Genomic DNA, 13,476 nt, shown 5'->3' on the forward strand with positions numbered 1-13,476 from the left:
AAGGATTACTCGTGTTGAAAAAATTTACAATCGAAACAAATGAGTTGGGTCTAAAAAAACTTGTTTCGGAGATTGCATTATCCCTCTCGATCGCACCATGACACATGTCTGTCTTGACCCTCATGTAACCAAATTGGTGCCATCTAAAGGTTGCAACCATCATCAAGTGTTTTATTTTAAAATCAACAATAAATTTGAATTTGTGTTGATTCAACCCAATCTAGCAATTACCTAAAGAACGTTATATAAATTTGAATTGACTGTTCGATTAATCAATAGATACCAACTAACTAATATTCTTCAACTTAAAAAAGATGGAATTTGAACTAAGAGGTCCGACCAGCAAACAAGTGATTTATATCGGGAAGAGAAAATTTCCATTGAAGTAGTGAAACACGTAAAGATCGGAAAGAACACTGATAACAAGATCGATACTAACATTATAAGACGAAAGAGACAATAATGTTGAATAATGTAACAATATATACATTGTTGTTAACACTAAAAATTAAGATAAAGTGTAAATAAAAAATTTGAAATATGACAACTACGTACGTAGAGACATCTATAAATTGAAAAAAATACAATATGTTGTGTTTGTTTGTGTTATTTTAATGGTGAGGTACGTTTGATTTGAAGCTGAAAAAGGGATGAACAATGGGCGATGGACATGCATGAAAATAGTGAAAAGTCAGTGAAAAAACAAAACTGAGAGAGGGGGGCGGCACCTGCCATGGCTTTGTATGCCAGTTCAAACATGGTGCAAAGCCTGCACTGCACAAGGATATGTATCAAACCCAAACCCAATAAACTTATAGAACATTTTGGACGTTGACCATTTTAGCTTTGGCGGGTGTAGACATGATTTTGGTGAATGGTCATATAGTCCCGTATTGATACAACATGAAACGGTAAAAGGTTATCTAAGATGAAAGCATGTAAAAAAGGTTTGAAACTGGCCATGGATAACACGTCATGGATAAGCATGACTAAAACATCCGACATACGACCATAGATAACACGACTTAGACAAGTATGATCGTTACACAGTTGAGAAGGATATGTATGAAACACAAAGCCAATGTTTTGGAAAACGTGAACAAGTAAATACATTTGAAAGAATTGAAGAAAACAACGTTATATGACTCAGAACAGTAACATATAATTCAGAACAGTAAAAATTGAAGACTAGTCGCATCTTCCTATAGAACAGTATTTTAACCCTAGTTGGTGTAGACATGATTTTGGTGAACGATCATACACCTCATATTGACACAACATGAAACGGTAAAGGTCTATCTAAGATAAAAGCATGTAAAAGGGTTTGGAACGGGCATGCGGCCATGGGCAATACGTCATGGTTGAATCATGACCAAGACATCTGACATGCGACCATAGACAACCAGACCGTAACGCAATGGAGAAAATCCAAAGCCGATAATTTAGAAAACGTGAACGAATAAATACATTTGAAGGGATTGAAGAAAGCAACATTATATGACTATAAGTAAAGAAAGAAACATCACGATTTAAATAACATATAATTCATCATAGGAAAAATTGAATCGCATCCCTTATAATACATTTTGAGATATTTTAATTGTGACAGAAGTAGACATGTTTTTTTGTGAACAATCGCACACCCCTATATTGACCCAACAGTTCTATCTAAGATGAAAGCATGTAAAAGAGATTTGAAACGGGCATATACTAATGGATAAGTATAATCAAGACATTTGACATGCGGCTATAAACAACACGTCTCATATAAACATAACTGTAAAAAAGGTTTGGATTTGAGGTTTGGCGAAAGGTCTTGGATAGGCATCCCAATTACCTCAGCTGGCTCGTCTGAGCTGCGTTTCACTCTGACAGTGACTTCCATTTCGCTATCCTGTTGGCTAATTGTGGCATCTTCGTCTTGCAGTGCACTGGTAGGCTTGTTTTCGGCCTTGCTTTGACCGATGGTCACACCCACCTCCCCACTGCTCTTCACCTGACATAACTCTTTCCCATTTCTTTTACTTCTTCACCACTCCCTCCCTCTGCTTAAAACTTACTTTTTACCCTCAATTATTTATCTACTCCTACTAATCATTTCTTATAACGGTGTAAATATTTTATTAGTACAGTGTTTTAAAATCGTGAGTCTAACAGATATATGAAACAGGCCAAAGCGAACAATATCTATTAACAACGGGCTTGAATGGTTACAAATGGTATCAAAGCCAAACACCTAGCAGTATGCCAGTTAGGAGGTTGTGACCCCAAAAAAGTGGACGGTAGAGATCGCACATTGATTGAAGATGAGAACAAAACATTACTCGTAAAGATTTGGAACTGTTTCTCTAATTCTCGCGTTTTGAAATCGTTTTGAATTTAGGCTAAAGTTTAATAGGGTTAATTATACAACAATTTCTTTTTTACTTTGCCTCAAATCTTACCATGGTAAATTACCATGGAAACAATTAGTTCATTGTTAGCACAAATAATTATGTTAATGTGGAAATAAATATGATAATAATAAATTGAATTTTTTAATTTTTTAATTTGTTTTTTATTCCAAGTGAGTAATAATAGTAATGCTGTGAACTCTGGACGCCAACTGTACCGTTACAATGATACGCCGCTTACTCGGTCAACGCAAGACTTGTCCAATCACACACCACTTTCCCCACAACATCCATCTTCACCTTAAAACCTCCTAATAATTGATTAATTTTGATAACTATAAGGATTAATGTCTCCGGTATCCTCCCACACCAACATAATGTTATAGAATGCATGTGACTGAGGACAAAATATGTTTGAATAAATGACTCGTATATTGAACAAAAGGGCTCTAAAGAAGGAGTTGAGTCTCGATTCAGGGAATGTTATTCGAAGACTCCATAGACCTTAGGGAAGACTCTATGGTGTACTTTGTTCGAGATGAGAATTGTTGGAAAAAGAGTCAACATCAGCTAATTAACGAGTTGATTATAAATTTATAAGTATTTCATCATCATTGGTATGAGGTATTTTGGAAAAACTAAAAGTTGAGGTTATGCTCAAAGTGGACAATATGGTACTGTTGTGGAAGTTTGTGATTTCTAACCGAATGAACAATTCCCGTGCTCACTTTCTAATGAACTCTATAAGAATTCTTCATAGCCCCTTGCATCGTCCACTACAAAAATAGAATGAGGAAAGAAGAAAACAAAAAAAGGAATCCGCTGTTATAAAGGTTTATAGGCTTCTTGTCTCTAGAGGGTGTACACCGTCCTTCTCTTATTGAAACGAGAATGGAAAGTCAAAGTCATTAAGTGTCGAATTTGGATTTCAAATTTTAGACATGTTTTAAAACTGTGAAACTATATATCGAATTAAAACAGACAATATGTGATAGAGGTAAGATTGAGATGTTATAAATTGATGGATTTAATGATTAGATGCATATTGTCTGATAAATGAATAGCTATTCCACGCATTTGCCCAGAAATCCGTACAATTATTCTGTACATTCCTTGGATGCCCAATCCGTGATATTCCAATAAAAAATAAATAATAAAAAACAAACTTTCCCTTATTTTAATAAATTTAGTATCTAACATTTTACGAGAGCTTATTAAATTATACAAATAAATTCTATTTTTGTAAGAATATATATATATATTATAAACAATATTTTTCAAAATGAAAACTAAAAAAAATTATTTTAATTGGGATTTCATCTTAAAAAATTAATAAGAAAATTATTTAAAGAATTCGAGAAAAAAATATATTTATAAATTTTAAAAGTAACATTAATATACTTATTAGGAACAAAAATTATTTTTTTTAAATCCATTAATATTTTTAAAACTGAATAACATTTTTTTAAACGTTTTAAAAGTTAAAAATATTTTTAAAATAAAATTTTAAGAGTATTTTAATTTTAAAGTTTGAAGAATATTTTATTAATTTAATCTTATATTATTAGATGAATGGTGGTAAATGCAGAACGACACGTCGACTGAAGACATTAAAGTATAAACGCCGTATCGAATTTTCAGGTGTCGAATCAAGGTAAAAGTTACTCTCCATGGACACGTGTAAGCACCCCAGTTTGCCAGGTATATGACGTTTACTTAGTAGGTCTTAAATAGCTTTGTAGAGCATGAAGTATACTTGAATACCTGCAGCCAGCTGGCATCCCCACGTGATTTCTCTGACTCACCCATTTGCCACTTGAGCCCTACCATCCCCCAACTCCCTCTCAAAAATAAAAAATAAAAATAAAATGTTTTAAAATACTTTTTTTTTTCTTTTTATAAATTTTAAAATTCTCAGTAAAATATTTTCTCTTAAAACTATTTATAAAATATAATTTAAAATTATAGAAATTAAGTTTGATTGAGGAACGTATAAATAAAATAAAATAAAATAAATAAATATATATATATATATATATTAATAATAAATAAATAAATAAATGATGAGGGAAATTTAATGGAGGGTAAGTTAGATAGGGATGAGAATCTGACAATCTGACAGGGTGGTCCCAGCTAAGAGCTTTCAAATCCAGCCTTTTCAAACTTCAACCCAACATCATCTCATTATTTTCATTAACTAAACTCCATTTTTTTTCTTGGAAGAAATTATTTGATCCCCCTTCATTGTTAATATTCGATCTCATTCAACGTCTCGTACCCATGATTCGGATCATGATTTAGAATCTACATTTGACACTGTATATAATGGCTCAAGCCCACAACTAAAAGATAGTCGTTTCGACTTCCTCTTATGATTTTATTTTCTTGTCTGAATTGAAAATCTAAAAAAAACAATATCTACTAGTAGATTTAGATTTTTACAAATGGTATCAAAACTAGTCACCAGTTAGTATGTTTGCGAGGACATTAGCTTCCAATAGGTGAATTGTGAGATCATACATCTAGTTGAGAGGACTCTCCCTAACATACGAATTTTAAAATCGTAAGGAAAAATCTGAAATAGAAAGTTCAAAGAGGATAATATATACTAACAGTGAGTTTAAGTTATATTTCATGACCCTAACACGAATCATTTTAATATGTTTTGTTCTCATTCGTTAGTGTCTTTATTTCATTAAATAGAAAATAAAAAGATGGAAAATTAAGAAATAAAGACAACCCAGCTCCCAACACAACACAAAAAATAGAGCACAAAATAAACAACAATCCAACGGATAATATATAATTTACGTGCAAGTTCCAATAAATTACACGAATTAACACAAAATTGGTGAGTCTAAATAGAAATATACCCCACCGGAAACACTCCGATCACAACCACCCACCGCCCACCGCCGTGTAATTCACTTGCCAAACCCTTACCGGAAAACCCAAACGCCGACAACAAATTATTCATTTCATTTTCAAAAATTGTTCATTAATAAGAACCCAAATTCCGCCCTCAAGAAAGCGGCGCCCTTTGAGGGGCGCCCTTCCTTCTACTACTGAGCGACAAAACGATGCCGGCGGGAAGAAAATCAGTGCCTTTGTTCTTTCTTTTAAAGATATGAGTACCCTCGGAGCATGACGAGGCTTTGTTGAACTGCGGTGGTTCTTCCACCATGGAATTCGGTGTCATTTGTCCGCCTCCGCCGCTGTCATCATCGATTCCCTCCAGGCCGTCCATTCGAAGGCCTTCGAATTGGGAGTAAGAGAAATCGGACTCGTCGAACCTGTGGAGGATCTCGCATAAATCTTGGCCTTGGAACACCATGTGATCCACTTTGCAAGAAAGAGAGCAAAAATGGAAGGGTTCTTGGAGAATTCTGTCGCAGGTGAAGCAAGCGTTTGATGACCCTTGTTTGCATGGCCGTGATTGCGGCCTGTAATTCAAGAATATCACTTTGGCTCCGTTTATGGTGTAGGGCTGCAAAGATTGGAACTTTAGGCTTAATTATCACAACCCAGTTTGTTAAATTTGGTTTGGAAATCAATTTACCTGAATATGGGAACAGTCTATGAGCTTTTCGAGATCGCCCAATCGAATTACATCGTGGTAAACGTATCGTCTAACCTGATGAAACCAAACCCACCATTTTGTTTAATCCGTTGTTAACCATGACTTCAATCTCAAAATTAGTAAACAATTCTTGAAGTTGATCATGAAAGTGCGTACAAGAGTTTTTGGGTAATTTAAAGTAAAATTATGAGGGCTTATAGTTGAAGTGGAGAGTTATGGTTCCTATCCGACAAAAGTTTAGTGGGAGGGTGTCTAATTGATGTCCATTAGTATAAGACCTTCGAAGTGAATGGAGCTAAAAGATGACAATATCATATCATTGTGGAGAGTCGTCACTAATAGATAAAAAAATTCTGTCCCACCTTGGCTAAGGGTGGGGTTGATCAAAGTAAAAAATATATCTCTAATGTTATCGAACCTTTTTAGGAAAATCAAAAGCAAAAACTCAGGAAAGCTTATATGGAGAGTCGTGATTTTTTACGGACAAAAATTGAGCGAAAGCAACAACTGAGAGAGCTCTGGCAGGAAGATTGGATAAAAATGGAGTCATCCACGAATAGGAACCCAACCAAATCTCAAAAGTTGGATAAGTTTCCTCCCCCAAAAAAAGAACAAATTAGCGAAAACCCATTAAAAATAGCGAAAACCCCATTAAAATTAGTGAAAAACCCATGAAAAATCAAGAACAAAATTTAATGGATGAATACCTGAAGAAGAGGATGAGCACGGTGAGAAGAGAGGCAGTGAGGGCAAATACTAAGACAACAATGCAAGCAAAACACATTCTTCTCGGACTTACGGCGGTTTTCATGAAGCAAGCAAGTGCCAAAGAAGGTCTCGGCCATAAGGGCCTGAAGCCATGCAGGCTTGGCGGCCATGGCAGCGCCACAATGGTTGATGATCATCACGTGGGCGATGTCCAAGCAAGAACACAGCTAGTTTTGGTCATATCCGTTTGGTTTTGATTCAAATTGAAGAGTGGAGAAGGGAGATTTGTTTGTTGTTAGAAGAATTCAAGAGGGTTTTGGGGTTTTTTTTTGGTTTGTTTGGGAGTGTGTGTGATTTCAAAGTTGTTTGTTGGTGTCGCTTTAATGGTGGTGAGGTGAGGAGTGAAGCAGGGTTTCTCCCTCGACGCCTTGTCGTTTATTACAGAATAAAAGGGATAAAAAATAAAATGGGAGCTTGGGGAGTTGTGTTAATGGCGGTATACTGCCCGCCAATAACCTATGCTTTTTCTGCTTAATACTATACTTTCTCTGTGGTTTTGCAGAGGCTTTAGGCTTTAGCAACCCAAGACGGTCAGGTTTTCATTACGGTGCCGTTTTTCCTAATTTCATTATACAACCCAGACAATAAAAGTCTCACGTCCACTAATTTAGAAAATAATCATAGAATCGTAAGAGCTTATGCTGAAAATGGACTTATGATTTTTTCTTCCCCTTAATACCTTCCTCTATAAATTAGGTTAAAACCGAACCAACTAGATCAAACGAAGATTCTATGAGTTTGAAGTTTGCAATCACAACGACCCTGTAGGAGCTAGACGAACACGACTCTTCACAATGGTATGATATTGTTTACTTTGAGAGAGGCTTTGCTTTGGGCTTCCTAAAAGGCCTCATATCATTCATTTCCTAAATTAAGCTCTCATCACTTATAAACTCATGATCATTCCCTAAATTAGCCAATGTGGGACTTTCATCATCCAACACCCCCCCTCGAACAAAGCACGCATCCCCTTAATCGAGGCTCGACTCCTTTGGAGTCTTAGTCATTTTTTACTGTGCCTTCGTACCTTCGAGGAGGCTTGACTCCTTTTTTCTTTTTGGGGTCCTTTGTTCGACATTCGAGGATTTGTCAATCTATTGGCACGGCTAAGTTTAGGGCATGGTTTTGATATCATGTTAGACGAACACGACTCTCCACAATGGTATGATATTGTCTACTTTGAGCATAAGTTCTCATGGCTTTGCTTTGGGCTTCCCAAAAGGCCTCAAACCAATGGAGTTAGTATTCCTCACTTATAAACCCATGATCATTCCCTAAATTAGCTGATGTGGAACTTTCATCATCCAACAGACTCAACCATTACCTTAGCCTTAGCCACTAACCATTTATCGAGGCCAAAGAAGGGAAATTAATTACGTTCAGAAATAAACCATTTAGACCTAATGGATGTTCCAAAAGTCCGAAGCACGTATGACAATGATTCTATAAGTCGTTGACTCGACCAAAACCTCAGCCCTAGCCCTTTGTCGAGGCCAAGAAGGGAATTTGTAGTTGAGTTGTTTAAATTTTTTATTCTTTGAATTCAAAATTACTCCTAACATAAATAAATAAAAAATTAATTAATTAATAATAATAAATAGAGGAGGAGTTATTTTTGGGTTTGGGAAATAATTCCTCGAAAAAAACAAGTAAATATGTCAAAAAATGCAAAAGGCATAAACAGGTGTACGGTTATTTATTTATTTATTTATTTAAAATAATATTAATCACAGAATAATAGTAATTAAGAATTTTAAGCACAAATTACAAAGGCAATTTACCTCGAAAGTCCAAAGCCCACGTGTCATCCTTCACCTGCGATCTGATGTGTCCATTTTTCAAATTATTTAAATAATTATTTCAAAATATTATAATTTTTTATTTTATTTTATCATAATTTCAAATATTACATTTTTATCATCATTAATTTTCTATTAAGTATTTAATTCTTTTAAATTAAATACATGTCACTAATTTTTTCAAATTAAGTAAAAAAAAATTATGACATAATATTTAAATTTCTTCGTTTACATCATTTTTTAGTTCAATAATATCGAATAATTGATAATTTGAATCCTTTTATCGAGAAAAATATGTTTTAATTGTTTACTCTTCTTAAGTTGATTTGAAGTCTCTTAATAAACGATCATTTACAGTCTTTTATAACATCTTCCACGACCATACGTACACCAAATATTAAATAACTAATCTACCTATAATATGTACGTTCAGTGATACATAACTAATCTAATATATGTCGATGAAATAAATCTAACTCATTTCAAATTTGACATTTTCAAAACCAACTCTAGTTGAGCGGAATTAAATAACTATTCATTTTCAAAGCCGTTACCTATTTTATTTATCGCAAAATTTCTTTCATTTTTGAATATAATATTTATTAATAAATCATTGAGTATATGAAAAAGTTTTGGTTTTATGACGGGTTTCGAGAGTAAATTATCGATGTTAGTGCTAATTCTGGTGAATTGAGTAATCGATGAGGAGTAGGACGGAGCGTTAACGAGATGAGTAATATAATTCCGTTCCGAGTCCTAGATAAAAAAATGTTTGTTACTCTCTCTCCCGTTTCTTTGTCTAAACGATGAATCACCTCCGAGTTCGATGTGGATCTACCGAGGTTAAACCGACATCATTACATGTGGAAAGTGGAAGGTGCATAGGGTGCCTTGTTATTCCCTGGTTTAAGCTCATCGATTTGCTAAAGTTCAACGTAAATTGATGCACATCGGTTGAATCAATAACACCTAATTGTAGTGATGTTGTCTAACATTTTTTGGAAGATGAGCCCACCCTGCTTGGAATTGCCGACTTCAGATTCTCTACGTTTTTTAATATATAAAAATCTGTAGCTATTACGTATCATTCTATTAAACTATATCAATGCTTTAATCTTTGTAAGAATCTTTCATAATCGGTAAATGATGAACACACAAGTCTCGTAACAACTGCCCACGATGTCGAGATGAGATGAGTTGAGTTCAGACATGTTTGACGTACTTGGTTTCAGAAACTAAGATGGTGAGTTCAAGATCTCGTGATTGATAACATTCGTTTACGACTCTTACTTAGCAATTTAAATAAGGGTTTCATGTCATTGATAATGATAGACGAACACAACTTTCCACAATGGTATGATATTGTCCACTTTGAGTATAAGCTCTCATGGCTTTGCTTTGGGCTTTCCCAAATCTCCACAATGGTATGATATTATAAACCCATGACCATTCCCTAAATTAACCGATGTGGGACTTTCATCATCCAACGAGGCTTGACTCCTTTGGAGTCTTAGTCATTTTTTACTGCCTTCGTACCTTCAAGGAGGCTTAACCTTTGTTCGACATTCAAGGATTTGCCAATCTATTGGCACGCTAATACCATGATAGATAAACACGACTCTCCACAATGGTATGATATTGTCCACTTTGAGCATAAGCTCTCATGTCTTTGTTTTGAGCTTCCCCAAAAGGCCTCATACCAATGAAGAGTGTATTCTTAGATTATAAACCCATGACCATTCCCTAAATTAACCGATGTGAGACTTTCATCATCCAACAGATAACACTCATTTACGAGAGGTTTTCGTACCCTTATAAGGAATGTTTCGTTCCCATTTCCAATCGACATGGGATCTCATATCCACCCCTTTGGTGCCCCAGCATCCTCATTGGCACGCAACGCCCGGTGTCTAGCTTTGATACCTTTAGCCCGTTACGTATAGTCGTTAGCCTCACGGTTTTAAAACGTGTTTGCTACGGAGAGGTTTCCACACCTTATAAGAAATGTTTATCTCATCTCTAACCGATGTGGGATCTCACTATCTTCTCCCTTGGAAGCCAGCGTCTGGCTCTAATATCGTTTTTAATAGTACAATCTCATTACTTGTAGATATTGTCCGCTTTAACCTATTACGTATAGTCATTAGTCTTACGGTTTTAAAACGCGTCTGTTACGGAGAAATTTTGACATAGTTATAAGAAATATTTTGTTTCCCTTGAATATTGATGCAAAAGAATTATACCATACATATGGCTAAATTTGGACGTGTTTAATTGGTTTAGGCTCCAAAGAACACTTGGTAGGCGTTAAACTCAATTCATGGTATTGAGTGTCAACAACGATAGGTTGTGAACGCATTTTGACATCGTGACCCATATAAGAAATGAAAGAGATAAATGTAAATACGTATGAACAACAATCTCACTATGAACTAAGCCGAGTCGAGCAAACAAAGTGTTTGTGCTCAATCATGAACATTAACGGGAAGAATTAACGCAACATTAGTATACAAAAATGTTTATTTGGTGAATTAACGTGCAACATTATCAAGATGTAACGACTTGATTTTTTTATTATCCCATTTAATTTTTGGTATAGTCGGTTAATACTAATCTAATAAGTGAAGTTGTTGTGGTCTGACCAACGGGCTCAAACACCGGACCGCTCGCCCGTGCATAGACAAACACAATCAAACAACTCTCCCTCACCATATTTAAGTTAAAGATGATAAAAGAGTCTCAACCAATGGTCTAAAACATTAACCACAGCAGGAACATCAGATTTGCGAGTAATAGGAAATAGCCAAGTGTATTTCGGTTGGGCTTAGAGTTGGGCTTGTGCTAGCCCACACAAAAGGTCATTAATGGGCCCACCGTTATTGTCTAGGCCCAGCCCACTTAGCCCACGTCTCTTTCATTCTAAAAATATTAAAATTAATAAAAAAGAAAAAAAAGAAATGGGAGCCCTAATTGCCCATTGATCTGCAGCAGTGTTCGTCCGGAGCTTACTCACCTCCTTTTTCTGGTCAAGATTGAAGCTTCTTCAGTCATCAACGTCGCCAGTCCACCGATCTTCACCTCCCTCAGCGCCTCGCTCTCATTTCGGCTGCGCCTTTCAGTCTACCTTGCTCAGAGCTTAATTCTCATCTCATAGGCGCAAGGTTTATATCAGTTGTGCTTTCTGCAACTCTGTTATTCGATTGGTGTTAAGATAAATTTACCTTCGATTCAGTCTTCTTGAACGTTTTGTTTTACACTGGTTGAATGGACTATTTGATTTATCGCATTGTAGGATATCGATTTTAGTTGAGAAAGAAGGTTTGATGGCATTTCTCTGTTTAAATTTGCTTGTTATGCAATGTTTAGCTTTGATTTGTGTTCTTCGAATACTTCATATCTGATATAGTAGAAATATTGGTTCTGATATTAATTAGACCTTCATTTTTTCCTAGTGGAAAAATGGAGAAAACTCACTCGTTATATATAAACGAAGTAATGTTCCGCATATTCTATCTGTGAGCTTTTGTCGAACTAAACTTATGTAAATTTAATTGAGCTAAAATTGTGAAGTTGTATAGTGCAGTTTTTCTGGTCATTTTGCTGGATAATTTGTTGAAAACCTTACGTGTATCTGAAGGCCTAAAGGAACTCAAATTAATTGTCTTCTTGATTCTCTAAGGGGAAGCCCTTTTGGTTAAGGGCCACAATGTGAGTAAAACCGACCTAGATGTCGCATGTTTGAATCTTTGGGTGAACTTAATGCGAAAAATTCTTGATGTCTACAAAGATCTGAGCCTTGGGGCGGGGAAAAATGTATTTTTCTTCTTGACTGACATCTAGTCTATGGTTCTCCCTTCTCAGTACGTGCAAATGTTGATTGGTGTATTGACTGAAATTGTTCTTTTTCTATCCAGGCCACTGAATTGCCCTTACGGAAGCCAAAAATGGGTTTGTACTAAATAACTTGCTACCTTAGGGGGAAAGTTCATTAACAACTTGAGAAATGCACTTAGTTTTAAGAACAAGGCATCTCCTACCCGGTGTGTTTACAAACATCGTTCGTTCCCCTGTGGCTGCCTTCAACTTAAATGGATTACATAGAAATTACGCTCAACCTGCTTGGATAGAGGAGGAAGAGGAGGAAGTGGAAATTGACCAGAGAAGGCTTCCAGCTGATTACGATCCAGCAAATTTTGATCCAACACAGCATCGCAGTCCTCCAACTGATCGTGTTTTTAGGCTTGTGGATGAAATATCAGGACTCACATTAGTTGAAGTTGCTGAATTATCTTCCATTTTGAGGAAAAAATTAGGAATGACAGACATGCCAGTGGTTGGAGTTATGAAACCAGGAGCTGCCGGATTAGCTGGTATGGGTATGAAGGCATCAGCAGCAGCTGCCAAAGAGGTGAAGAAGCCAGAAAAGACTGTTTATGAATTGAAATTAGAGTCTTACGAAGCAGCTGCGAAGATTAAAATTATAAAGGAGGTAAGAAGTTTCACGGATTTAGGGCTTAAAGAAGCAAAGGATCTAGTGGAGAAAACGCCATCAGTGTTGAAGAAGGGATTGTCAAAGGAAGAGGGTGAACAATTGATTGAAAAGATGAAGGCACTCGGTGCAAAAGTCATCTTGGAATGAATGTATGCTTTCGTTCATCCATTGCTTATTTGGACTCATGTTTCTTATAATAATATCATGATTTTCTCGCTAAATGGCCATCTCTTGAACCATAATCTTTGGTTCTTCTGTCTCAATACCAACTTATACCTGAAGTGCTGTTTTTCCTTCTAATGTATTCTTAGGGCCTTTTTTCCAGAACTCGAGCGATTCTTGAATCTTGTTAGTTGATGAATCCGACTTGGTTTTAAGATTAAGACGAATTTGCTATGTTGTTTCTTTTATTTCAACTTTTTTCTCAATTCCAAACCGTTACAT

The 13,476-nt window shown here is 35.7% G+C and overlaps 2 protein-coding genes across 2 annotated transcripts; one reads left to right on the top strand and one right to left on the bottom strand.

Annotated features, from left to right (window-relative positions):
* Positions 1-5,250: 5,250 nt before the first annotated feature.
* On the bottom strand, positions 5,251-7,040 carry LOC111490171. The gene is made up of 3 exons (XM_023138686.1): positions 6,681-7,040; positions 5,953-6,027; positions 5,251-5,880 (listed from the first exon to the last, which is right to left on the bottom strand). The coding sequence occupies exons 1-3, from the start codon at positions 6,876-6,878 to the stop codon at positions 5,416-5,418; spliced, it is 738 nt and encodes a 245-aa protein (XP_022994454.1). The 5' UTR covers positions 6,879-7,040; the 3' UTR covers positions 5,251-5,415.
* A 4,465-nt stretch (positions 7,041-11,505) lies between these two features.
* Positions 11,506-13,409, top strand: LOC111490181 (50S ribosomal protein L7/L12-like). Its single transcript, XM_023138703.1, has 2 exons — positions 11,506-11,701; positions 12,455-13,409. Exon 2 carries the CDS (start codon positions 12,544-12,546, stop codon positions 13,177-13,179), a length of 636 nt encoding a protein of 211 aa, XP_022994471.1. The 5' UTR covers positions 11,506-11,701; positions 12,455-12,543; the 3' UTR covers positions 13,180-13,409.
* Positions 13,410-13,476: the final 67 nt, after the last annotated feature.

Source organism: Cucurbita maxima, unplaced genomic scaffold (assembly GCF_002738345.1).
Source record: "Cucurbita maxima cultivar Rimu unplaced genomic scaffold, Cmax_1.0 Cma_Scf00015, whole genome shotgun sequence".
NCBI lineage: Eukaryota > Viridiplantae > Streptophyta > Magnoliopsida > Cucurbitales > Cucurbitaceae > Cucurbita > Cucurbita maxima.

Excerpts from the sequence above, each read along its gene's own strand:
- LOC111490181 (XM_023138703.1), top strand. The coding sequence starts at position 12,544 with ATGCACTTAGTTTTAAGAACAAGGCATCTCCTACCCGGTGTGTTTACA.
- LOC111490171 (XM_023138686.1), bottom strand. The coding sequence starts at position 6,878 with ATGATCATCAACCATTGTGGCGCTGCCATGGCCGCCAAGCCTGCATGG. Across the intron at positions 6,028-6,680 it reads GTGCTCATCCTCTTCTTCAG|GTTAGACGATACGTTTACCA; the intron begins GTATTCATCCAT and ends TGGTTTCATCAG. Across the intron at positions 5,881-5,952 it reads TAGACTGTTCCCATATTCAG|CCCTACACCATAAACGGAGC; the intron begins GTAAATTGATTT and ends CAATCTTTGCAG.